This window comes from Pteropus medius, unplaced genomic scaffold (assembly GCF_902729225.1).
Source record: "Pteropus medius unplaced genomic scaffold, Ma_sr-lr_union100, whole genome shotgun sequence".
NCBI classification, from domain to species: domain Eukaryota; kingdom Metazoa; phylum Chordata; class Mammalia; order Chiroptera; family Pteropodidae; genus Pteropus; species Pteropus medius.
The window spans coordinates 1178172-1203994 of record NW_024349141.1 but is presented as its reverse complement, the minus strand read 5'-3'; the positions used below and the strand labels follow the sequence as shown (position 1 = coordinate 1203994).

Genomic DNA, 25823 nt, shown 5'->3' with positions numbered 1-25823 from the left:
CCTGTGCTGACCCACATTCCCATGTGGAAGTGGAACTGGGAAAAAATGCAGCACCCTATAAAATCAATGTCCGGCTCTCCCATTAGTGCTGGCCTAACAGAGGGGCTTCTGAACTGGTGCCTCTGGCAGAGGGCCTGCCTTCCTAACTCTGAGCAGGAATTGCAGAATAAAAGAGGAACTCTGCTTCCCAGTGCCTCTCTCAGGATGCAGGGGGTAAATTAGAAGGACCTGTGGACTGAGTTTGGAGGCTCAGGTTCCAGTCGCTGATCTGGTCTGTGCAACTGTGAGCAAACTCTGAGCAAACTCTCTGCTCTCTCCGGCCAGTCATTTTGTCTGCGAAGTGAGAGGGTTGGGTGGGATAAAGTCAACACTCCCTTCTGGGTCCAGCATCTGTGTTTCTATTATTTAATCTCAGTCCAAGATGCTATAGATTTTCATGTGAAACTTGCCTGAGCACAAAGTACAGACAAATCTCTGGATGCGGGGGAGCCAGAGTCCTCTGAAAGTAGACTTCGAATGTCACATTCTGAAAACCTGTTGGGGGGCATTCCTGTGTCCAGAGGACCTTTACCTGGATGGAAGGATGGAAGGCAGGTAGTAGAGGAGAAAAAGTGGCTACTGGTGCCAGGAGCTTATAGGATGTTGAGTGTTGTGGATGACACCAGGCAGATCAGAATGCCAACCTTGAAGGCATAGAAATGTTTGCTGGGTTGGCAGAATCTCAATGACCAAAGCTTCCATTTCCTTACTCCTAACGGTGACATCATTTTCCTCAAGCTCCATGGTCCTACTTACTTTTGAACCTTTCTCGAGAGGCTGCTTTCTCCATCAGTAACTCCTTTGCACCCTTTTCCTCTCTTACTAAAATCGCACTCGTCCCCTATACAAGTCTCACCTCCTCTGTGTACCTTTCCGAATACTTCAGCTCTCACTCATCTCTCCTGCTTTCTAAAGTCACCCTTATTCTATAGTTTTTTTAAATTGGTTCCCTTGTGTTCACTTCAGCTTGGAGCTTGTGTGTATCCCCAGGGACCTAGGCCCAGGGCTGTATGGTGAGTAGGCCCTCTCTATATCCCAGAGGGTCTGGGAATGTGAGAGGGAGATGAAACAGAGCTAAATGTACCTGACTTCTGGATTCCTCCCATTCTTAACAACAGATGTTCATTGCATTTCTACTGTGTGTCAGATTGAGTTCTTGGTGTTATTAGTATACCACAGGACACAAGATAGACACAGCACTGTCACTTGCACACTGGGCCCTTGACGCTTCTTCTAAAAGCTGAACAATCCTGCCAATATGCATATGTACATCTGATTTGTTTTTCATAACATGGTATTTGTAGGCTTTCCTATTTTAGCTAGGATTTTAAAGATAGAGAGTCAGCCTTGATAAAGTAAGAAATATGAAAATGTCTTACAAATGGAAAGGATCAAACATTAGCTACTGGTATTTTAAAGAATCTTAGTTCCTTCTTCTTATATAATTCTTTGTGAGGTGGGCTGTGGGGATACACCAGCTCATTTAATCATTTGTTCAATGATGAATTACTGAGACATAAATAAGTCCCCCGAAGTCCAGGAAAAAAGGAAGTTATGATATTAGCCACTAGATGGCAATCCCAGGCTGTCAAAAGCTTCCCCTACTTTGGCAACAGCAGATTCCCAAACAGAGCTTCACTGTAATTCAACCAGGGTGCATTTTTAATCCTGTGCTGCCAAGCACATTTCCATTAGCTGTGGAAATATTCCAGCTGATTTGGAAATGTTGAAGAACACACTAGGTCCTCTGCACACTTAACTATCTTGTTAATTCAATCTAGTAGTGTTAATTGATAATAAAGAGGAACTGCAACTATGGTTGGCATTCAAATGTCATTTATAAAGGCAGACTGGTTATTTGTTTTTTTTTTAAAAAGACCTTGATTCTGCTTTATATAAAAAACATAACAGTGTTCTGAAAGGTAAGCATGTCTCAAAAATTTCATGTCTTTTCTCTTGGAGTATGCCTCATAGATGGGGTGGAGATGAAGCTCCAGTGGTTGGGTTTATGGCCATCTGGCTTTGGCCCTTGTCCAGAGAGATGATTTTGACAGAGAAAGATGTGAATTCGAAGCACTGCCATTCAAGGTCTCATATTTTGGAAAACCTGAAACTTCAATCAGGGAGATGGAGGTGCAGGGAGATGAGTTTTTGAATGGAAAGAGCCACTGGATTATTCTTTACTGGTAGCTGATAACTCCCTAGTATTTCATTAGTACTGAAATGCAGTCCTTCCATTTTCTCTGACTGAATCATTTAATCAGGTTCCATCCCTGGACACCATCAGGAAACAGACTAGACTGGAATGGATTTCTATTTATTTTTGGCTTGTAAGAAGATAATGGGACTCAAGAATAAAACCCTAACTTGATTTACAATAAATTCCTAGCTTTCTTGCTTGCTAGCTGTACTTTGGTCACCATTTGTCAACAATATGAGGAGTGTTTGATCCTGGACTGTTAGAAAATTTTTCTGAGTTCACCACCATGCAATAGACTCTTTTATATAGTCTTTCACTGATGATATTGCCCACAAGGCCAATGAATACAAACCGTAACTCCCCACAGCTAAACAATTGTTCTCTGAAACCACTGTTTCAGTCAGTAGAAATAAATCAAAATGGCTTGAGATTACAGATAAAAAGGATTATTAGCTATATCAATGGTTCTCTACTGGGAGTTATTTTGCCCTCCCTTCTCAGGGGACAATTGGCAATGTCTGTTGACATTTTTTGGTTGTCACAACTCGGAGTGGGGGGACGAGTAGGAATGTTGCTAGCATCTGCTCAGCTTATATTCATAGACTTTGTTATCTTCTTCCTTTTATAACATTTAAAGACCCTTTAAAACTTTTTAGAATCCAGGAATGCTGCTAAACTTCCTGTAGTGCACAGGACAAGAACTGACTGGCCCCAAGTCTTTCACTTTCATCCAGTGGCACAGAAATTTTAGGTACTTTTAGAAGATACACAGTCAGTAAAAGGGTTGATGGGCTGTCTTGACTGTTTGGGTAGGATGCAATGTTTGGTCCCTGAATCTCTCTCCTCCCTGTTCTTTCTCCCTGTTCTCATTCCAGTGTATTTGTACATGCTTCCAGCTCCAGCTGTTTGAGAATTGCATCAGACCATCCATCTGTCTCCAGGAAAAAAGAATCCAAAAATGCAAATGACTTATTCTCGGCTAAGTACACAGCTGTGCAAAGAACCATTTAAACCAGGGCTGGTAATGTATTTTTTTAAAAGGAAACTATTCCAAAATTTCTTCAGCTTCTTAAAGACTCCCTTTAAAAAATCTCGTTACCAGATAATGTTGCTTGTGTCAAATGAACTTGCTTCCTGCTTTACTGAGAATTTGGAAATTCCCAGAGACAGATTTGTTTAACTTCCTTCGTATTTTCAAGTTTCTTCCCATTCCATAGGGCAAGTTACCTGATTGTACTGAGAGTCAGATTTCCTTATCTGTAAATGGGAATGATAATACCTACTTCACAGAATTGTTCTGAGGTAGGTGTATACTAGTGTCCACATCAGGATAATTCTTTCTCTCTGGCTCCCTCTCCATGCACTGGTTTGGCCTCCAGTAGTCATGTCTGAGGTATACGAACTTGCCCTCTAGGCCACAGCTGACTGGTCCAGAAATGAGCACCTGACCCAGGCTGAGCCCATCAGATTTCCTCATTCCAGAATTTGAAACTTGGAGTGGGAAGCCCAGAAACAGGTAACTGTTGGAGCTAGGTCACGTTGATGATAGTTCATGAGCATTCTTTCTCCGGTTTTCATGTTGTCTATTCTAAAGAAAACAATTTATACTTGTTTCTTTAAGTTCTCGCCCTTTTTTTTAATTTTCAAGATTCTTTCTTGCCTTGACTCAGTCTGTATTTATAAATTTCATTGTCTTCTCTTTTGAACGTTTTTAAGAACCTACATTCCACACACAGTCCTGTATCTCTGAGACTGTAAGCATTGGTGGACATGGCTTCCTTTTGCTGGAATGCCCTTCCCACCAACTCTGCACTTGCAAGCCCTGCATAGCCAAGTTCAAGGGCCATTTCAAGAGCCACCTCCTCCAGGAACATTCTTTCATTTTCCCAATAAGAAAGAATCTACAGTTCTCAGAAAAGAGTCCTTTCTATTTTATATTCATTATTAATATCTGTGACTGATTTCCTGTGAGTGGTATACCGCCTAAGGGTGAAGTCTTCACTTTTCATTTTTTCATCTTTGGCACATAGTAGTGTTTTACATGTTGTAGATACTCGATTGAAATTTATCAAATTAAGAATTATTTATTGTATTTATTTGTGGCCTGGAAACTTCTTCAATAATTGTCATCTATTTTAAGGCTGTAATAAAAGGCTGATATATGTAAAAATAAAATTCAGAGAAAAGTAAGGGCCTATTTCAAATGTTTCCTTTCCTATGGAGTGTTCTTTGGTTTTCCCATTAAGAATTAACACTTTCATTGATATTTTATTCAGATAATTCAGGAGACAAAGCCAGCTGTGGAGGAAAATGTTTTCTTTCTTTTGTCATGACTGCCTACATTCAGCAATATTACTGAGTGTTTCTCATTCACTTCACTTTGCAGGCTGGCATGGAAAGATTTACTAAGCAGAAAAGAAGCAATGGAATGTTCTAGAAAAGCCATGGAATGTTCTTGGATAAATATAAACTAGAGAAATTTAGAAGATAGTTAAGCAATTTAACAAACAGATTGAGTATTGTGGTTCTCATAATGCAGATCTCCTATTTTGGAGGTGATTTCAGGTAGCACTAAGGTGGGGCACTGTGTGGCCGTGAGAGACAGCCATTCTCCTCCATTCCTTCCGATTACCTCACGGAGAGATTCTCAGTGTGACAGAAAAATACCTTAAATGTCCTTATCCTCTTTTGTTCTAAAGAGAGAGGGCTGTTTTGGTGACATTGGGAGCCCCTTCTGAAGCAACAGAATCAATCTAGAATTTACTAACATTGTTTTGTTTTCCCTGAGTTGTTTTTATGGCTACTCCCTCTTTATCATCAGGCAGAAAAAAGTCCCTTTAAAATCTAAGTTTAAAAATGAAAATAGACTTAAAGAAAAATACAAAACAGAGAAGAGTACTTGTGTGCAGGTATGGTGTGAGGGTGGTCAGAAATTATTGAAGTTTTAGAAAGATGTAGCTAGTGCTAGCATACACTGCATATTTAACTGCAGTGAATGTTAAAAATACCATGGACTTGAAAAGGAGAGGGGAATTTTCAAGTAGATATATGTCCTAATTCTTCTCTAAGCCATATTTGGAATAGATTTTTCTACAAAAACTCATCATTAATATGTATATGTGAGGATTTATTTTTACATGATGTTAAGTCCTTAATTCCTCTGAATCATTTCCATGTTACGTTTTACTTTATTTCCAGTTTTGTATATGTGTGTGTGTGTGCATCCTGCTTTCAGAAGAACAGAACAGCAAGCATTAACTGTCACATTCTGATTCTGACAAACTACGCAAATCTCTGCCTAATTCAATTATTCTGTATAATTAAAGCAGTTAGTTTTAAATTACAACTGAGCTCAATTTTAAGGGGAAAATTAAATCTCTCTTTTTAATTTTCTAGTGCCTTAGTTTTATCCAGCTTTGCAAATTGTACTTATGGCCTGTCTATAAAAATAAACCTAAATGTAAATTATGATTTAAATCCCCATGGGCAAGCTGTTCCACCTTATTTGTTAGAAAGCAAATAAGACCTACTTTATGGCCTGTTTACTAAACTGAAAATTTCAAACCAACAGATTTAAAAGGCATCAACTACATTGATTCATAACCAGAGAAATTACTAAACAGATGAACGCTCTCAGGATAATCTGAGAATCTTTAAAACAAAGATTATTTGATGTTTTTCTTTTAAATTGTATGATGATATGGAATTTAAAATGTATATGTACATATTACTATATTCACTATTTAAGCTGTCGTTTAAACAATCTATAGAGTCAGAAGATTTTAACTTGTGCATTTTTTTGTAATTTAGTTTTGATCTCTGGAGATGACTCAAGCATGCATTTATTCCCCTGTCTCCCTTATTTAGACTATGTCATCCTCAATGCTTTAAAAACTAGTGGGAAAAAGTAAGATTCCCCATCTGCTTAAAAAGCCATTATTATTTGAAGTTTCAAATATATTCAGTCTCAAAATGTCATGGGAAATTCTAATTAAGAAGCCCCAAGTAAGCAATGTTTTCAGAAATCAGTTGATCCATTTCTTGCCCTGAGTAAGTTTTTGCAGGTACAGTTTTCCATGCTAATAATGTCTAAATATTTAGGCCTTCTTTATTGTAGATGAAGTAGAGTGTTTCTTCTTGCTCCAGATTTACAAATTAGGAAGAACCAATTAGGAAGGTGTTGTGCTATGTTGTGCTCCCATGGGCATAACCAGATTGGAGAGAAACACTCCCTGATGTGCAGAGGGGTAAAGCACAGGACCAGTTCATGCTGTGACAACAGGGAACGCTGCCTAAACTGCACTCACTTACTCAGGTCCATGATGCAGATATGGCAGGCTGCAGATTAGACGCAAATCCCCAAGCATGTTAACCTTCAAGCAATCATTTTCTTCTAGACTCAAAAAAAGCACACAAAATCACAAGAGAATTAGGGAGATCTTAATATAGGCACAGCTCTGAATCCTCTGTATTTGATTAAATTTTTTGTGTGCAAAATTTAGCAACTAATTTGCAATCCCACTAACCATGCAGGAGCACTCCCTTTACTCTACAGTGCCAGATGGGTACTAGACTTATGGTGGGATCGCTTCATAAATTGTATAAATGTCTAACTACTGTGCTGCACACCTGAAACTAATATAATATTGAGTGTCAACTGTAAATGAAAAAAGAATTTATGCCCACCTTTAGTGTTTTATAAATATGTATTAAATTATATCATAAAGCAAATAAGAAACTCAGATACATAAAAATTAAAGATGCAAGATGAAAAAAATTCAGTAACTAACTACTAGCCACATGCTTCATACTGATGGTGACTTACCAGGTGTGGTAACAAATGAATTACTGCTCTTCTACAACTCAGGAACTGTCTGGTTGCTCAAATGTTTGATTGCTCAAAATCCAAACCTAGACACTGCTCTGAATTCCTCTCTCACCCCCACTACTTACACCTCTCTCTCTCTCTCTCTCTCTCATTCACACACATACACACACATACGCACACACACACACACACACACACACACACACACAATAATAATTAACCACAAGCCTTTTTGTATCACTCTCCAAAACATGTCTATTTTTATTTGTTGTCAATAAAGTCTAAGCCACTATCACCTCTTGCTTGGACAGTTATAATAGGCTTGCTAATAGGCCTGCTCTTTTAAAATAAGAATATAGATGATTTTTTCCCTGATAATTCCTAAATAACTGTTTTATTGAGGTATTATTTACATACCACGAAATTCATTTCCTTTAAGTGTACAATTCAATGATTTTTAGTAAATTTAGGACATTGAGCAACAACAGCTATAATCTATTTTATAGATTTTATAATTTTATAGGTTTTATAGAATAGAACCATCACCTCCCAAAGAGCCTTTGTGTGTGATTACACTCTCACCTTCCAACCTAGGCAACCACTAGTCTACTATCTATCTCCATAGATTTACCTTTTCTGGACATTTATATGAATGAGATCATGGAATATGTGGTCCTTGGCATCAGGCTTCTTTTACATATAATGTTTTTGAGGTGTATCAGTGTTGCAGCATACATCAGTACTTCATTCTTTTTTATTGCCAGATAGTACACCCATATATGTAATTTCTGAAGCATAATAATTATACAAACAGTCAACTTTGAATTAGAATATTACAAAGCGATTTAGTGCTCTGCTTCTCCCTCCCATCCATTGCCCACCTGGTAATTGGCATGGTTGCTGTCCTTTCCGATGAATTTCTGTGGCTATTAATATCAAATCCAAAGTCTTTTAAGTCTTTTCATGGCCCACAAGGCTCTATCTGATATGATCCTTGACCCTCTCTCTCTTGTCACTTTTCCTTTACTCACATACTCCAGATACAATATTCTTTCTGTCTCCTGAACATCATAAGAGATTCCCATCTCAAGAACTTTAAACTTGTTTTTATTCTCCTCCTTAAATGTTCTTCTGTTTAATCTTTAGGTGACCGAATATTTGACACCGAAGTCTCAATTCCAATAGCACTTCCGCCAGGAGGAATTTCCTGACCAGCCAATCTAAAGAGATTTTCTTTCCACCCACTAATTCCTCATTTTGTCACCCTGTTTCATTTTTTAATAGTACTCACTGCTATCTTAAATGATGTTATATGTTTACATACTTATTTTATGTCTTCTCCCATTAGAATATAGGTTCCCTGAGGGCAGGGACTCTGTCTGTCTTGTTTGCTGTTGTATCCCTTGTGATAGTGCAGTGTTTAATTCATATTTTGATGTAGATGACTATTTACTAAATGAATAAGGAAAGAGGTATGAATCAGGATGCAGAATAAACAAATCGAATCAGGATGCCAAGTAAATCTGGAGATCTGAAACAGGCAGACAGTAAAGCCACACCAAACCACAATCTTTTTTATAGTTGAATTGATAACTTTTTTTGCATTTGTGTTTTCCCATTTTCTTTTTAAAATAAGTATTCCCGGGAAGAAATTTTAATCACTTGCTCCTTGATTAGATTTAACCTCATGCAGGAAAGTATTTCTATTTTATTTTTTTAGATGAGGCAACACTGGGTTAACCTCACAGACTGCAGGGACCCTGTCAGCTAACAATCCTTTATTTTTTAATTGTTTTTACACCTACAGCAGCACTTGATCTTCCTAGGTGGTCTCCCATCCAATATTTAACGAGGCCCGACACTGCTTAGCTTCCGAGATCAGACGGGATCGGGCTTGTTCAGAGTGGCATGGCCATAGACCAGAAAGTATGTATTTCTGATGGACACTTTGGGTCTGAAAAATCAGTGCAAATACTACTGATTTGGAGTTTTGTGTGGTTTACTCCTACTTTTTAACAAGTATTTGATGTCAATTTCAAGAGACTTGTGGTTTCAATCACCCTAGAAACCTAAGTTTAGAATTAAGCTCTATTAACTGCCTCGCAATTAGAGTGCCCTCAAGGTTATGTAGGTTTCTTATTTTATTTCTTAAGTTCCTGAATATTTTCCATTTCAAATATGGGTCAAAGCTTTTTCTTAGTTTACTTATTAAAAAGAGATAATAAAAGCCAAAAAGAAGAGAAAAATCTTTTCTCTATGTCTCTCTGTCCCTCTCTCTCTCTCTCTTTCTCTCTCTCCCCCTCCATCTCTCTCTTTTTCTCTCAAATTATTTTTCTATTTGTTTTTGTATTTGCTTTGTATATTTACATATCCATATTGTTTTCCATATATATTTTTTCCTAGACCCTAGAAAAATTTAGGTATTAGATAATGAAGTTGGTAGCTGATCTTAGGTCACTTTAATTAAAGCCAGTGATATCAACCTTGATTCTCGGACTTGCTCGATAGACCCGTTTTCACTTGAACTTGACATGTACAATATGGATATGGTGTCCTGTTCCCCGGTAGATTTAAAAAAATGGGAAGGAACTAACAAGCAAACAATTTAAAAGGAGAGGACTTATATTGTTACTAGTTATTGCAAAAGCTGTGGAAATTTTCCACAATGAGTTGTGTTTGTTGTATATGCACTGTCTCTCCCTATACTCTTTAATCCATGACTTTGTTTTCTCCTGATGCTTTAAACACCCAAGATCCTGCACAAATATAACTAAGACGTTAATTGTTCCCTCCTCAGTGTACAAACACCACAGTGTAATCTGCTTGCTTAGTTACATGAAGTATCACTCTGCTGTTTACAAAATAATTCTAATTGTGAAGCTTTTTATGTATCCAGACAAATGGAGCAAATTGAGATTGCTCAGTGAGCCTGGAGAATGACCTTCATCTGAGCACAATGACTTGCTTGCTGTTTGTATACAAACAACTGAACCACATCTTAATTCCAGGCTCAAATAAAAGTGGCAACGTATTTTCTGAGGCTGCCTGAGACAGGGATGACATCCTGATGGGGGAAGCTGAAGAGAGAGGGTTTCTAAGGAATAAATTCAGGGAATAACTATCAGCCATACATTTTCCCTGAGAATACAGGATGATGGAGGGTGAATATAAGCATTCACTCAAACAGGGTAACTAACTGTCCTGGTTTGCCCCAGGACACAGGACTTTGAGTGCTAAAACCAGTAAATCCTGGACAAACTGGGATGAGTTGGTCACCTTACCAACACACAGGAAATAACTAGCTGTGAACTAATAATATCATTTCTAGGAAATGTTTCAAAAAAACAATTGTAGATCAGTATAAAGATTTCCATTAAAGGTTATCTGTCATGTGCATATATCTGTGGGTGTGTGTGTACACACACTCGGAGATATAGAAAAGCAAACTGGAAAATGACACCAAAACATTTACAACCATTATTGCTGGGTATTGTGATCATGAGTAATATTTAATTTTTCCTTACATTTTCCCTCATTTTTTTGGCAACAGACATTATTTTTTTGATTAAAAACATCAAATCTAATTTAAAAAATCAAGCCAATAATAAGACCAAGCACAGTGCTTGATAGCAAATAGATAACTAAAAAATATATATATTATTTGAAGTATAGACATAAAATATGTACTTCCGGCACTGATTTTTCAGCAACTGCAATTGTAAGAGACTCTTGGGTTTAAGATTCCACTGCAAAGTTAGAGCCAAGCTGGATTTACTTAAATGTAATTAACCATTTTCCTCATGAAAGACTTCAAGTACCCAACACAATATCTACAGAAAATCACTCACTTGCTCAGTGCGATTGGACCCATTGGAGTCTATTTCTTGAAATCCTTTTGCATTAATACCTCTCCACCAGTAGCAAGCATTACCATAAGCACAGTTCAATTGGGCTTTTAAACAAAGTAGGAAATGAAACCTTCAGGGGGAAGTGAATGTGTTAATTTTCTCTTTTGGTTTGGTGTCAATGTCACCCTAATGTCAGCATGTAACTTTCTGTAAAAGGCACGTCTTTGCTAACTTGGAGAATGAACAAATTTGGTACAGCTGTAGAGTAATTCTCGCAGGGAATAAAAGATTCAGCTAGAGAACTGACTGTCCCAGTTCCCAGCTGTACATCCATTACACACAAGGTTGTAAGAGATTCTAGATGGCTCCTACTCACTCAAGGTCATTTACCAAGACACTGGAACTACAACTTTCAAATTCGCAAGCGGTGTGTGCGAAGAAAGGTTTGGTGGTAATAAACAATTGCAAACTTATGAGAGAAGAGCCAAATGTTGTCCAGGGCTAGCATGCTACCTCCAGAGGACATAATACCCTCCTTGGGAAAGAGTCGAAAATGAAAATAAGAAGAGTCTCGACTCTAGGTCCCAATGTATCTTGAACTTGTCCCTTTCATTCCCTTTCCTCTGCCACCGCAAGTCACCATCATGTCTCACATGATAGCAACAGCCTCCCAACTGGTGTTCCTGCTTCCACTACTGCCCATGCCACATGTAGTCATTCGTAATACAGTGGCCAGAGGGATCTTTTAAATACCTAAATACCATCAGGTTACTGTGGGCTTAATATCCAAACTTCTCCCCTTGGCCTCCAAACCCTGTGGGATCTGGCCTCAGCCAGCCTCACTGATTCACTTTTGTCCCCATTCCCTCTCACTCTGCTCACTCTGTCCCAGCCCTTCAGGCCCTTTATCTACCCCTCAAACATGCCAGATTCTTTCTTATCACAGCATCTCTGAACTCTCTATTCTCTCTACCCAGCATGCTCTTTGCCCTAACGACTTCTTGTTCAATTGTCACTTCCTAGGGACACTTTTTGACTGACCTAATTAAAAAGTTTCTTCTTCCTATCTTAGTTACTCTCACTCTGATCACAGCAAAGCTGGATGGGCCCTGAACCTACATTTAGGCTGAATGCTAAATGGGCTGAGAGTAATGAACAACTTACAGACATATATTTGGCCAAAGCTGATTATCGACATCACAGAATAAGTTTTTGGGAATATAAGAGTCAAATGACATTATTAACAATTTAGTTATGATTATAATTTTATTATAAAATTTTAATAGCCAAAATTTAAACTTTTGTTATTATAGTATAGGAATAATAATTTCTTAGCACTATCAACTAAAACTTCCTCAGATACCTTTATGTGACACATTTAGAATTATTTTACTTTGACACTGGTGGAGGAGTGAAATATTTTTGGGTCAGCTCTGCCAGTGTGGGAACTGACAGCAAGTTATTAAGCTTTCTTTCCTTCTGGATAGGAAGAGATTAAGGTAAGCTTTCTCTTATTTTGTTTAATGTGATGAATGCCAATGCACCAAATGAGTCCACAAAGGTTAGAATTTTAAGGTAGCCTAATTCTATTATTTAAGTTTTATAAAGATATCTTGGCTCAAAAGGGATATAATATTCATAAAAATATCAAGTTATATTCTTTTAATATTCATCTACTTATTTAACTATTTGAAAAAAATCTCATTTTTTTCATATAAAATAAGCAGTTTTATAATGGTTAATTATTATATGTGTTGATATTTTGATAAATACATATACATTTATATTCATAGTTCTACTGACTGATAGGATTTAAACATGTAAAGCACATGTAAAGATTCTGACCCCAATATGCATTTAGAATGCTCACTTATATTTCAAAGTGAACCTTCAGATATTAACAAAAGGAAGAAAGAAAACCTTGCCGGTGTTACAGACATTTATCACACAGATTGGCTATTATGATTATCTATGTATTACACGATCACTGAGCATGCACAACTGCAGAGATAAGAGAATGACTTTGAAATAACATTTGACTATTAGGCTGTTCAAAGGCAAGTTTGAGGGAAGCTATATAGTAGATTTTGACTGAATTGTGAGGCCAAAGACAAAGTCAGATACAACTCTATCCAATGATTTAAAATGGTCTTGTCTAATGTTAGTCTGTCCCATTAGAACGTGGGTGCCACAGAGGCAGAATTTTTGCTTCTTTGTTCACTGCTGTATCCCCAGTACCTTACGCAGTATTTACACAAAGTAACCACTCCCACAGATGAAACAGAGGAAGGAAGGGCTGATTGAACGGATGGAGTGGATCTGATTCTCAGCTTGTTTTACATGTATTTGTGGGATCAGCATGCAGTAGACCCATTGGATGAATCCGATCACTGCAAATAACCAAAAGAGCACAACGAATTCTTCTGGAGGCTGTCATTTTTAGAGAACAGGCTGTTTTTGAGATTTGTTTGTTTGTTTTGTCTGGGTTCTCTCTAAAGTAGGAAAATGAGAAAGAGAAGAATTTTTCAGGTCCCAAGCCTTAATATATTTGACTCAACAGAAAATCACCTAGTTTTGTAATTGGAATAGAAATAGTTTTCATGATTTGACTAGTGAGGAGAAAACCACAGTAAAAACACATGGCAGGACAGAACTGGAACTTCAGACACTGAGATTCCTGCCTCTAATTCCTCTTTTCTAATAGTTCTCAAATATTGATATTGTAATTCCTTGTACTTGTTGGTATGTAATGTAATGATAGACAAGAGCTCTCTTTTTATCCCTTCTATCTCTCTAGTAAATTTACAAAAGAAAAGAAAAACACGTTTTAAAACCTTAATGAGATTGCATGACAGCCTATTTGTTAAATGTCAAGATACCCCCCAATTTATATAGATTTATTTTAACTTGTGATGCACCTAGCAATCCCTTGGTATTATTGATGACATGACGTATTGTTATTATTGTGTGTTATTATTATTATTATTGTGTGTGTGTGTTATCAAAAGTGACAGTGGTCTGGCATCAAGAAGAGTTCATACAATGGGTTCGCTTTATTTTTCAGATTTTTGTGCTCTTTTGGATATTTTGCAGCCATCTGTTCTTTTGAATATTGAGCACTCATTTGAGCGGAGAAATCTCTGCCTTAATTATCATTATGATCATCAGTATTTTAAAGAGGTTTTCAAGCCCATCATACGGCCCCCGTTTTAGCTTTTCCCAGAGCCCTTCACCATTAGCCTTTAAAGCTTAGCTCTAAGTTAATCAAGCGTTATTGACCATCTATTACATGTAAGGCATTATATATAAAAAAAAAACCTAGCTTGAATACATAGATTTTTCCAAGTACAAGAAATCTACTTATAAATGAACACATTCCAAGGGAAACGATAAAAAGGCATCTAACTGAGAGATAAGGTATCATGAGTTCATACTACTTGATTTTGATGGCCTGTGCTCTTTTCATTTTCATCCTGGCTCCACTGATGTCAACAATAATTATAAATATAAAAATAAGAGCTCTAACGTTTGTGCCAAGTGCTTTGCATATATTATTAAATTTGAGTCCTCATCAACAAGTCTATGATAAAAGTATCCTTTGTCTCATTTTACAGATGAAGAAACTGAGGTTCAGAAAAAATTTAGTAACTTATCCAATGTAACAATGTCAGTGGCACAATTGGGATCCAAACTAGAGACTATTTCGTTCAAAGCTTTTGTTCTGATGCCTATGCTAAACCTTATTTTCCATATAATCACTAAAATGTTTCCAACCAGGTTCCAGCTTCCTGAAAAGTCTCCCTGAAATAGCTTCTCCACCCTAAACCTTCTGAACCAGAAGCTATGGGTTGGGGTGAGAGTTTTTAAGTCTTTACCAAGGAAAAACCAAGGAATTTTGATTTTTAAGCATCAGATTTAAGCACCAGAGCCCCAGAAGTTTCCAAACACTCAGATGATTGGCCTCATGCCAAGAAGAGCATCTGTCTTCTCTGAAGGCCCCACAGTCATCTGCATCCCTGCAGTGAGGTGAGCTCTATATCACAGCACAAGGGAATTAGCTATACAACAAATAAGATACTTATGAACACGCAGAAAGTATTATCTCAGCAGCACTCTAACCTCTCTCCAACAAAGGCTCTGATCCAGAAAGAAGCTGAAAGAATGGTCTGTAGGGGGCTGTAGGGGGCTGGTTGATGTGGTGTGTTGTGATTCCAGATGAGAACTCAGGGAGGACACTGCCCTTTTTCATTTCTCTTGTCTTTAGGAAGCAACTCTTGTATCATCAAATTGATGACAGTCCACCCACCATGAGTGTCTGTCCTCTGGCTCTGGGAAGTGTTTTGGCAATAGTGCCCTTTCTCCTTTGGCAGACTTGGCTATTTGCTCCTCATGTGTTTGGAGTCATAAAGCCTGCATTTGAGGAGTTGTAGGATTTTAGGGCAAGCTTTCTAACTTCCCTGAGCTTCATTTCCTTCGTATGAAATCAGGGGATAGCGGGTACCTATTTATCAACAGTACCATGTAGAATTCAGGGAGATTATAGTGGCTTATTGGCTATTAATAATATTTCTCAAGAGGTTATGATACGCTGTTCATTGAACTCAGCTTTTAGCACAAATCATATCATTTTTCAACACTAACACCATGGGGCAGGTTGTATTATTGTCTCCATTTTAAATCTGAGAACACTGAAGCTTGATGCGGAGGATCCTCTTACTCAAGGACACCCAGCTGTGAGTGGTAGAGCTGGGATTTAAATCCAGGTCTGTCAGAATTAGCCATATGGTACCAGCTAGCTCAGTGCCTGGCACCTAGTAGATTAAAAAAAAAAATGGTAAGGGCAAATGTTTTTGATAATGATTTCCAGAAGAAGGATGATGATCATTACCATTAGTGGCTCTCCTGGAGTTTTGTAAGCACCCTGAGGAAAGGGACCATCTTTGACTCATCTTTGCAGACTCACATATGTAGCACCTAATAGGGCTACAGTATATGGGCTGAACTATGCCTGGGGAGCTGAGTGTCTGCATTGAGCTAATGGTAATGTGCAACAGCACATTCATCACCATTTCAGTAGGGGCAGTGATTTAACCTACACTCAAAAAAACTGGATTTATGGAAAGAGAATGAGCCCTGTTAGATAGTTTTGCTGAGTAATTAATGCTAATTAAAATACCTTCTTTTAATAGCATGATTTATATTTCAGAAAGGCATAGTAGCAGAATAAGTCAAAAGTATGGGCTAATTAGGGGGCAAGATCACTTCATAAATTATATATATGTCTAACTACTGTACCGTATACCTGTATATCTGAAAATAATAATAAAAAATTACAGGCTTTGTGGTTGACTCCTGGCTGAGCTATTTACTATCTGTGCAACTTTGAACAAGTCACTCAACTTCTCTGAATCTCAGTTATTTCCATCGGTAAAATGGGACTAACAATAGTACCTATCTTACAGACATTTGAGTATGAAACACTTAGTACAGCACCTGGCCTGAATCAATATCAGTGATTACTGTTTTAGGCCTAGGTCACCTTTTTTTTTTTTTTCCCTCTCTTCCTTTCTCCCTCCAAACAAGAATAAAGCCATGATAATAATAGCCAACATAATTACTATGTGACAGGCATTTAATTAGGTATTTTTTAAAATGTTAATTCATTTAATTTTCACAAGAATGAAGAAAATGAGACCTAAAGAGTTAGGTAACCTGCCCAAGGTCACACAGCTGAGATATGGATCTAGCACTGTGACTTCACATTCTATGTTCTTGTCTGCAACACCACACTGTTTTTATGCATTGATAGATCTAAACCAAGCCTCTTGTTTTCTTATTAGTGAGAATGTAGAGTTTCTGGGCTGCATCCTATTGTTACGGGTAATAACTATATGACACTCCTTCCTAGATTCTTCCTGGTCACTAACTATCAAGTATAGTGGTTTTTCACACTCGAGGAGAAATGTATTGAGCTAGATTTCCACTGAATAGTGTAATGTGCAACCAGTCAGGTTCTCAGATTATGTCAGCATTAGATATAATTGGCAAGTAAGGTCAGGCAAGGTGTTCAAGGAGCTGAACTAGAAAGGAAAGGACCGATTGTCACTTAGTCTTTAAAAGTCTATTAAAAAAAAATACTTCACTTCAAGCCTACCCAATAATGCTGGACTTCTCATGAAATCAGAACTTCCATGAATCTCTCACATTTGGATAGATCATTATTGTCTAACTGCCAAATTCCAGGCACCACTCGACCATCCAATGCCAAAACTCCTACCAACACTAGAAATTTCACCAAAGCAATGTTACTTGCAATTCCTGAAAACTCTGCCTTTAGTTCTACCATTATGATTCTTCTCTGGATCAGCCAAATGAAAAATATACATAGAATTGCTAAGGGTGGAAAATGTATAACGGACTTGGGTTATAAAGGGTGCAGCATTAGGGGCTCCTCCTCCAAAGCTTGTTCTCAAGCACCCCATTGCTTTTCACTGACAACTCTACTGTTTGTTTTTTTCACAGCATACTTTCAACCTTCAGCTCACAAACAAACACAAACTGCTTTTCAATCAAAGTTGTGCCTTTTTGACTAGGCTTTCTGATCTGGGAGGCAGGACAGTCCCTAAGCATCTCAAACTGTGATTATAATTTTGCTTCCTCCCAACCTACATATCTTCAGGGAGCTTAGCAAAATTGAATTTCTGGGTCAGTGTTGGCCTTTATCATTTATGATTTAATTATAACTCTGAAAGAAGCTAAGTCTTTTTCTCAGAAAAGAAGAACAAGAGAAATGGTATACAAGCTCCCACTCCATACTTCATAAATGTCTCTTGGACTGTGACTTTGAGCACAGAGTTCCGAGAAAGGTAGGTAAGAAAGAAACTGATTCTCAGGAGGTCCCTTTTCTCAAAACTACAGTGGCTCCTGAAGAAATTATCACTTTGTGCCTAGGTACTTAGATACTTCCAGCCAGCTTTTCTCCATGGCTTAATATCAAGGGTCACGTCAGCATTATTCTCCACTTCAATACTAGTGCTCCATATTTGTTGACCAATATGCCTGTTGTTCCATGTTTACTCTAGTCGGTAAAGATGTTTCAGTTTTCCAGGTGGAAATCCAATCATACCTTCCCTGGCTTAAAATCCTCTAGTGGCTTCTCCATGGTCTTAGAATGGAGCTCAAACCCTTCATGTGGCCTCTAAGGGCTTGAGTTGTCTGGCCCTGCTTTGCTCTTTAGACTCTTCCCATAGCATGCTTTCCCGCACTGACTAATCTCTAGTCACACCGCCCTCCTCTCTAGTCCAGGGACACATCAAGCCCCTTCCTACCTCAAAGCCTTTGCATCTACTGTTTCCTATGCCTGAAATGCTTTTCCTGGCTCTTCTAATGGCTGATTCCTTCTTATCCTTCAGATATCCACTCACACATTACCTAATCTGAATGGGCTTTCTTAGACACTAGAGTTCCCTACATCTCCACCAATTTATATTGCAGCAGCTTTTTCATTTATTTCATAATGAAAATATAATTTGCTATTATATATTTATTTAGTCATTTGTTTATTGCCTATGTCCTTTACCGGAACATATGCTCCATGAGGCCAAGGCTTAATCTGTGTTATTTATGTGTATAGCTCCAGTACTACCTGGAATCAAGAAGAATATTCCACATGTATATACTTGTTGAGAGAATGCAAATGCCTACCCTTTGTATCATTCGCTTACATCTGAATTTCAAAGGAGCCATTCAGGAAAGATATTCTATTTCCATTTAAACCATTGCAAGGCCCAGTACACAGAAAACATTTTTAGTTATATTGGGAAAGGAAGTGTCATTAAGAAGATGATGATGCACAACGCAAAGAATTGGAGGGCGCAACTTCCTTTTTCTGACTTTGTAACTGACTTAATGTGGGGACAATTTAATGGAACTGCATTTCTATGAATAATTTGGGTATAATAAGCCTGACCCATTCTGAGTTGTACCATTAGGACAAATAATATGTTTCACAGAACAAAAAAATGCTATAGAAAGTTATTGTGTTTTGCTCATTTGTTTGTTTGTTTTTAAATATAGTCCCATCAGATAAGATGCCATTGAAAAATGCTAGGGGTATGACAAGATTCACCAGTTAAGGTATTTTATTTTCTTATTCCCTTGGAAAGTGGCAGGAAATGGTTTGATTGTGTTTTTGAATTTCTGACAATAATGAAATCCAAACATCATGAAGCATGTGGCTTGTCAGGGAATAATGAACTTGTTAAATAAGCAAATGCCAAATGCTATCCTTGGTTTCAATTCAGAAGAATATAATTTCGGATAAGTCAGTACGATATTGCGCTGCTAACTCAAATGCCCTTCTTTTCATCAAAATTACTTATATTTCTCTCATATTTAATCCTCGGGGCATGCTTTTTTTAGAGGATAATTTATACTGTACAAGTCCACCGAGAGAGATAATCATTTTAAAGTATATCTTGTACTCATAGAATACGTCAGGTTTCCTCACATCAATTTTTCTAAAGTAATTTGCATACCATGTTCCCAATTTTTGCTATTTCCACATACCAGTACAAGATACTTTCATGATTATCTTTTTAAAAAAATCATATCTGGGTACCATCTGTGCTATTATTTACTTAATATATTTTATTTAAATAATTCACTTTTTAAATGTTAATGTTTCTTTAAAAAAGAAAATATATGTCACGGATGCAAAAGGCAAAGCAGCACTACCAGCCATGAATGGAAAGTAACACAAACTACGATCTTATTTAGTCATTGAAAGTAACACAAACTTCATACTTATTTAGTCATTTATTTATTGCCTATGTCCTTTACCAGAACATACGCTCCATGAGGCCAAGATTTGATCTGTGTTATTCATGGCGGCAGCCCCAGCACTAGCTGGATACAAGTAGAGACTCTCATGTATCGTATCATTTCCTGCATCTAAATTTCAAAGGAGCCATTAGGGAAAGATATTCTGTTTCCATTTCAACTATTCCAAGGCCACGTGCACAGAAAACATTTTTGGTTAAATGAGGTCTAAACAATGCTATTAAATTTTAACTGGGGGCTCTTGCCAGCAGAAGGCTCTGAGCCTGAATAAAGCCTGTGGAAGTGCTAAAGATTTACTAGAATCAATCGAAACATTCTCTTTCACCTGATCAGAAGAATTGCAAGATAAAAGGAAAAGAAGTAACTTTCTTATTACATGATTTGATGTTACTCAATGCCATGTCTTGGTAATACTTAACATAATCTCTGTTATCAGCAGAGGTAAGAGTGACACCCTTTGAAAAACAATGCCTGTGGGAAGAAAAATCCTCTGCTCTATTTCAAAGGAGCTGGACAAGTAGATCTGTTTTCTTGAATCCACAAGTATTTCCCCTCCCCATTTCTGTGCCTTTCTGAGATTGCTCACCTAAAAACATGATTTCAGTTACTTCAGCAACCCCAATGCTTTTCCTTACAAGAGGCAAAAACAATATGCTGCAAATGAAGGCAATATTTTTTAAAATAAATATAAATCTTGAAAGCTTATGATCATATATTGTCCTGGTTTTCCACATTAAAATCCCAGGAGAGGAGGACAATAGAATTGAGAGGAGATATAGTCTGCCTGAAAGTAATCCACATGTAGCAAAAGTTGATAAAAAGAAGGACGAGTGGGGGCTATTCACATATATACACACAATTAAAAAAAAAAAAAGCAAAAAAAACCAAAAAACAAACAACATGTATATTTAACTCATGAACACAGCATTCTTATATGCAACTGATCCAGAATGACTATGCTAGGAAGGACCCTGGTTCTAAGTGTAGAGATGACATTGATAAAGGAGGTGAAAATTTGGAACCTCCATTACTGAGTTTGAACAATATAAACCAGCATTTCAATGAATGCTAATAGGTGTTAGTTAAAATAAATTTGGGAAATTCATGGATAAGCAAATTTAATTACCATCAGAAATCTTCAAGGCTAGTGTTAACTGTGAACTCACAAAGGGATGGAGATCTAATGTCTTGTCTTTCTCAATCTCACTTGAACAAGATACCATTCTCCCTATTCTTGTTTTTCTTCAAGTATTTTACACACTAAAGTTCCAAAAACACGCTATTGGACAAACTGAGTAATATAATGTATTCCTGGATTTGTGACTGTACTTGGACAAAAAAAGCCAAATTTTTTGTAGACACGTGATAAGATAAGGTGTTAGTGTTCCAGTTATTGGATGAAGTATTTAGTAGCATCAACAATAGAATTTGAGTAATGAATAAAGTAGGCTTGAATGGAATTTAAGCTTTAGAATGTATAAGTAAAGTATGGGCATCCTCTGGCTGTAAGAATAGTCAAAGACAAGATTCAGAAGACAAATTGGGCAGGAAAAAGGTAAACTTGTCATATAATGAAAGTTATTAGGACAGATAAAAGGTGACCCTCAAAAGGATACTTTTTGGGAAAATCAAAATCAAGTAGAGACAACAGCTGAAGATTACTAACTAATGGGAGAAACTGAAAATAGAAGAGGAGAGGAAAGGAGAATAAATACAAGCTTCAAAAAAAATAAACGATGGAGCAGATTCTGAGTAAGTCTAAACTAGAGAGGAAGGAAGAAAATGGACCTACACAAACAGTCTCATTATCCTACCAGATAAAACTGGCAGCAGAGGAAAATTACCAGGACTGAAGTATGACAAAGAAAAAGGCAAAGAAGAGAATCAAGAAAAAAAACAACAACTCAGATTTAAAAGAAAGATGAGTACAAGTTATAAAGAGAATTTATATAAAAAGGATAAAGGAAGAGACAAGTAAAAAAAAAGAACATTGGTAGATTTCAAACTCTGGATATATGTCTTTGGGATACTATAGAAATAGTAAATACAAGGCACTTGTACCCATTCCACTTCCGTGGCAGACATTATAAGATGATGGTGGCACTATTTTCCTCTGAATACAGATTTGGCTTGAGAATCCTTCTCAACACAACACTCCAGGTAGACACTGCTGACTGATTTGACTTGATACCAGTCATGAAACCTGCATTTCTACTATATTAAAAAAACCAACCAGACAACCAACTAACCAACCAACCAACCAACCAACCTCTGTGGAGTTTTAATCACCCACTGATTGAAGTGGAATCAAAAATTTATACTCTAGAAAAGCAAAATATTTCAGTGTGAGGTGTTTATTTATATGGACATAGTAATATATGTGTATGAATATGAGTAAACCTATATGTGAAATATGAGTGTTTCAAGTAGGTAGACCCAAGTATTTCATATTTGTAATCTGAAGCTCTGTTTTAAATATTCATAAGCAAATGAAATTCAGCTCATTATTTACCCTGGCAATTGAAACCTTTAAACCCAATAAGATGATATAAATTACATTCTGAGTTAAAATAGCACATATAAAACAACAGCCTGTTAGAATAATCAGAGCTTTTCCCTTCTTTATCTAACTTGTGATATCATATTGGGCTCAATATCTTAAAAGGTTGGCAGAAACACTAAATAGGTTTCTCTTCCCTCATACATGGCACATTTTTAAAAAGTACATGTTAATAATGCAGCATAATATAATACCATTAATAATGGTCAGGCCACAGTAACAGTTGGGAGAAAATTGAGATTTCATCAATGATAGTAAAAAGAAACTACCTTTATTTTAAGTTTGAGACTATGTTTAAAAAAAAGGAGGAAGGATGGTGTGTGACAAGTTGCACTGGTTTCAATTTCCTCCTGCACTCATTAATTTCACCTAGCTTCTGAGCATCTGAAGCCTTTGCCTATTCATGCAAAGAACCACTTGAAGGCATACAATGCCCTCAGATTTTCTCTAGTCTGGGAAATGTTCAGTGCTTTCTTTGAACTATTTTGTTTGAATATCCCGGTAAGTTATTCATGTTCTGCTAAATAGCTCATAATGCCATGGGGGAGGAGAGGCAGTGAGCTGCTTTAGGAGTTACCCCTTTTATGACTTTCTTATGAATTAACAATAAAAAAATTCTCGTTAGTCTAAGCTGGCTTAATTAAGATAGAAAAGAAAGAGTGAGAGGTAGTGGCTAGGGAGAGAAGAGAGCAGCGATCTCTCAAGAATCCTTGAAGCCTAAGATTCTATTGACTCAAATGAATTAATCATCATCAGACCTATGAACCATTGCAATAAAATCCTAACTGGTCTTCTACATCAACTCTGGCCCCTTGCACTGTAGCCAGAGTGATCTTTTAAAAAACAAATATCTAATGATGTATCCCATGCTTTTTTCTCCAAGACCTAACAAGGCCCTTCGTGGTATGGCCCCTTTCTTCCTCACTGGCAGCTTAGGGCCTACATACCTTGTTCTCTGACCTCCAGCCCCACTGGCCTTCTTTCAATTCCTTCTTGCTACAAGGACTTTGCATAAGCTGACTCTACCTGGTATGCTCTTTCCACTCCCACTCCTTTTGCTCAACTTTTATAATATTAGCCCCAATGTCTTGTAACTCCTAAAGAAAGCCTACTTGGACTCTGGCCCACAAACTGGTTCGAGTTCTCCTGCTCTCTCTTCTCAAAGCACTCTTTCCTTCTCAGCATTTATAATTATTTGTAATTATATATTTGTGTGTTCTTTTCCCGATGCTCACACTCAACTGTAAGCTCTGTAGGGCTATAATGGTGACGATTTTCCTTTACATTGTACAACCGTACCTTGTACACACACTGAGCATCTGACAAATATGTGCTGACTTAATGAATAATGTACTATGTATAATGTATCAGGTTGCTTTCCTGATATGTTTATAACTGTGGCACATAGAGAAAGATTTTGAAAAAAAGTTGCTTATACCATAAACCAAATATTATTTAGAAAATATAATAAAACAAATTTATATCAAACTCTCCTGTACACCATAACATAGGATGGAAGTTGTGGCTCTCTAAAGTGAATATATAAAGCCTCCAGAGATTGTTTAATTTCCTTCTGTTCTCTGTTTTAAAGGAATCAGAATCCTTGCTACGGCTGCCAAATAAAAATATAGTTAAGTCATCTCGTTTGAAAATTAACGAAGTATATGTCTTCTAGAACCTTCTGGGGAAACCAGACTTTAACTTGGAGTTGCCCAAAATGGAGCCAATGAAGACAACCTTGTGGCAGATGAACCATGGAGAAACGTAACTTACGTTGGTTTAGAAGCCTCGGCCTGGTCTGTCTGTAGTTTCTCTCCTCCTTCCACCTCCATTGTGCAGTATACAATACGGTTTGGAGCCAAGGATTTGAGGCCTTGGACTTCCATGATCACCACCTGGAAACAGAATCACACATAGTGGAGGTTATTGCCAAAGCCCATGGGCAGACTCATCCAGAGGAAAATATAGAGATGAGAAGTTACAAAAAAGCCAGCAGGTACCTGATGGCTTCTGTTAGGTTTCTACCAGCCATGCTGGGACCAGTCTAGCATGAAGATGTAATTCTTTACAGTGTAGCTTATTTCTTCCTAGATGGAAAGACAAGGCTCACTAACTCATGTGCTCACAGAGGCCAGACAGGTAATATAAAATGGATACTCTTTTCTGTGTTAGACACACAGGATTAGTTTTCATTTTCCAAAAGAAATTGGCTCTTTCCTATTTCTTTAAAAATAGTCCAGATTTTAATTCAGCACTTGGCAGAGACATAGGCCCATCAATTTATTTTTCTCTTTATAATAAGATAAGTGATGATACAAGTGCTAAGATAAAAGGCAAGTAGCATTCAGTATTGGAGTCAGAGATGCAATAGGGAGTAGTGGAGACTTTGGCAAACTGGAGAGCACATGCTCCATCTAAATGGAGCGCTTGCTACTTAGTTACAGCCCCTTGTTGCCTTGTTTTCCTACAGTACACTGTTGCCAGATACTGTAATTTTTCCTACCAGAAGATGGAAATCTGAATCAGAATCAAAGTCAGAGATCTGATTTTGAAATTTTGACAATAATCCAAAAAGTGAGGAATATAATACATAAACTTTGTGCTGGCCAACATTACTGGGTCAAAACAAAAACATGTCTACATCTTCATACTCTCTGTTTTAGACTTAAAGAAAAGGCTGGTTGCTTGATGGACCAAGATGGTGCCTCCCACCACTACCCTTGAACTCCATTTAATGACCTGCTATTCTCATATGCAGTGGTATGCCCTGTCACTTATAAGAGAAAGGGGAGGGGAAGAAAGGAGGTGGGGCAGAGATACTGATTTAAAAATCTGAAACAAATGACATGTGTCAGAGATCTATAATGAGCAATGTATATTGAAAAAAATCGCTAAATTTTTCTCCATAATAGGTAATGTCATTACACAGAGAACGATATGGGTGGGCAAAAATGTACACTTCTTTAATGGGTTTGATTCAAGGAAGTGCAATAGAGCTGGCATTGAACCAGGATACACAAGTCACAGTTTTGCTGCTTAATAGTTCAGAGATTTTCAAACTTAGTGTGAATCAGAATCACCTGGAGGGCTTGTTAAACCAGATATGCTGGGTTCCTGCCCAGGTTCTGACAAGTAGGTCTGGGGTGGGGCCCAAGAGTTTTTATTTTTAACAATTTTCCTGGTGATGCTGATGTGATGCTGCTGATCCAGGAGCCATATTTTGAGAACCATTATACTTCTCATGTGATGTGGACAAATGACTTGCCCTTAAAGTCACTCTTTCTTTCAAATCTCCTGAGTCTCAGTTTCTATATCTATAAAGTGGGGATAATGATAGTGTGCCCCATCTCTCACTGCGGCTGTTGTGCGAGGATCAAACAATGTATGTAATTGAAAAATTTTACAATCGGAAGGACCATAGAAATGAAAAAAAAAAGAAGTGAGGCACAGGAGAAACATCACACTTTTTGGAATTAAAAGATTTAAGTTCAAATCTTAAATTTGCAT

The 25823-nt window shown here is 37.4% G+C and overlaps 1 protein-coding gene across 1 annotated transcript in view; it reads right to left on the bottom strand.

The window, feature by feature from the left end:
* Nucleotides 1-25823, bottom strand: part of CADPS (calcium dependent secretion activator) — a 445139-nt gene that overhangs the window by 207466 nt on the left and 211850 nt on the right. The window contains 1 exon segment of the mRNA XM_039880531.1: nt 24090-24211. Coding sequence (XP_039736465.1) covers nt 24090-24211 — 122 coding nt within the window.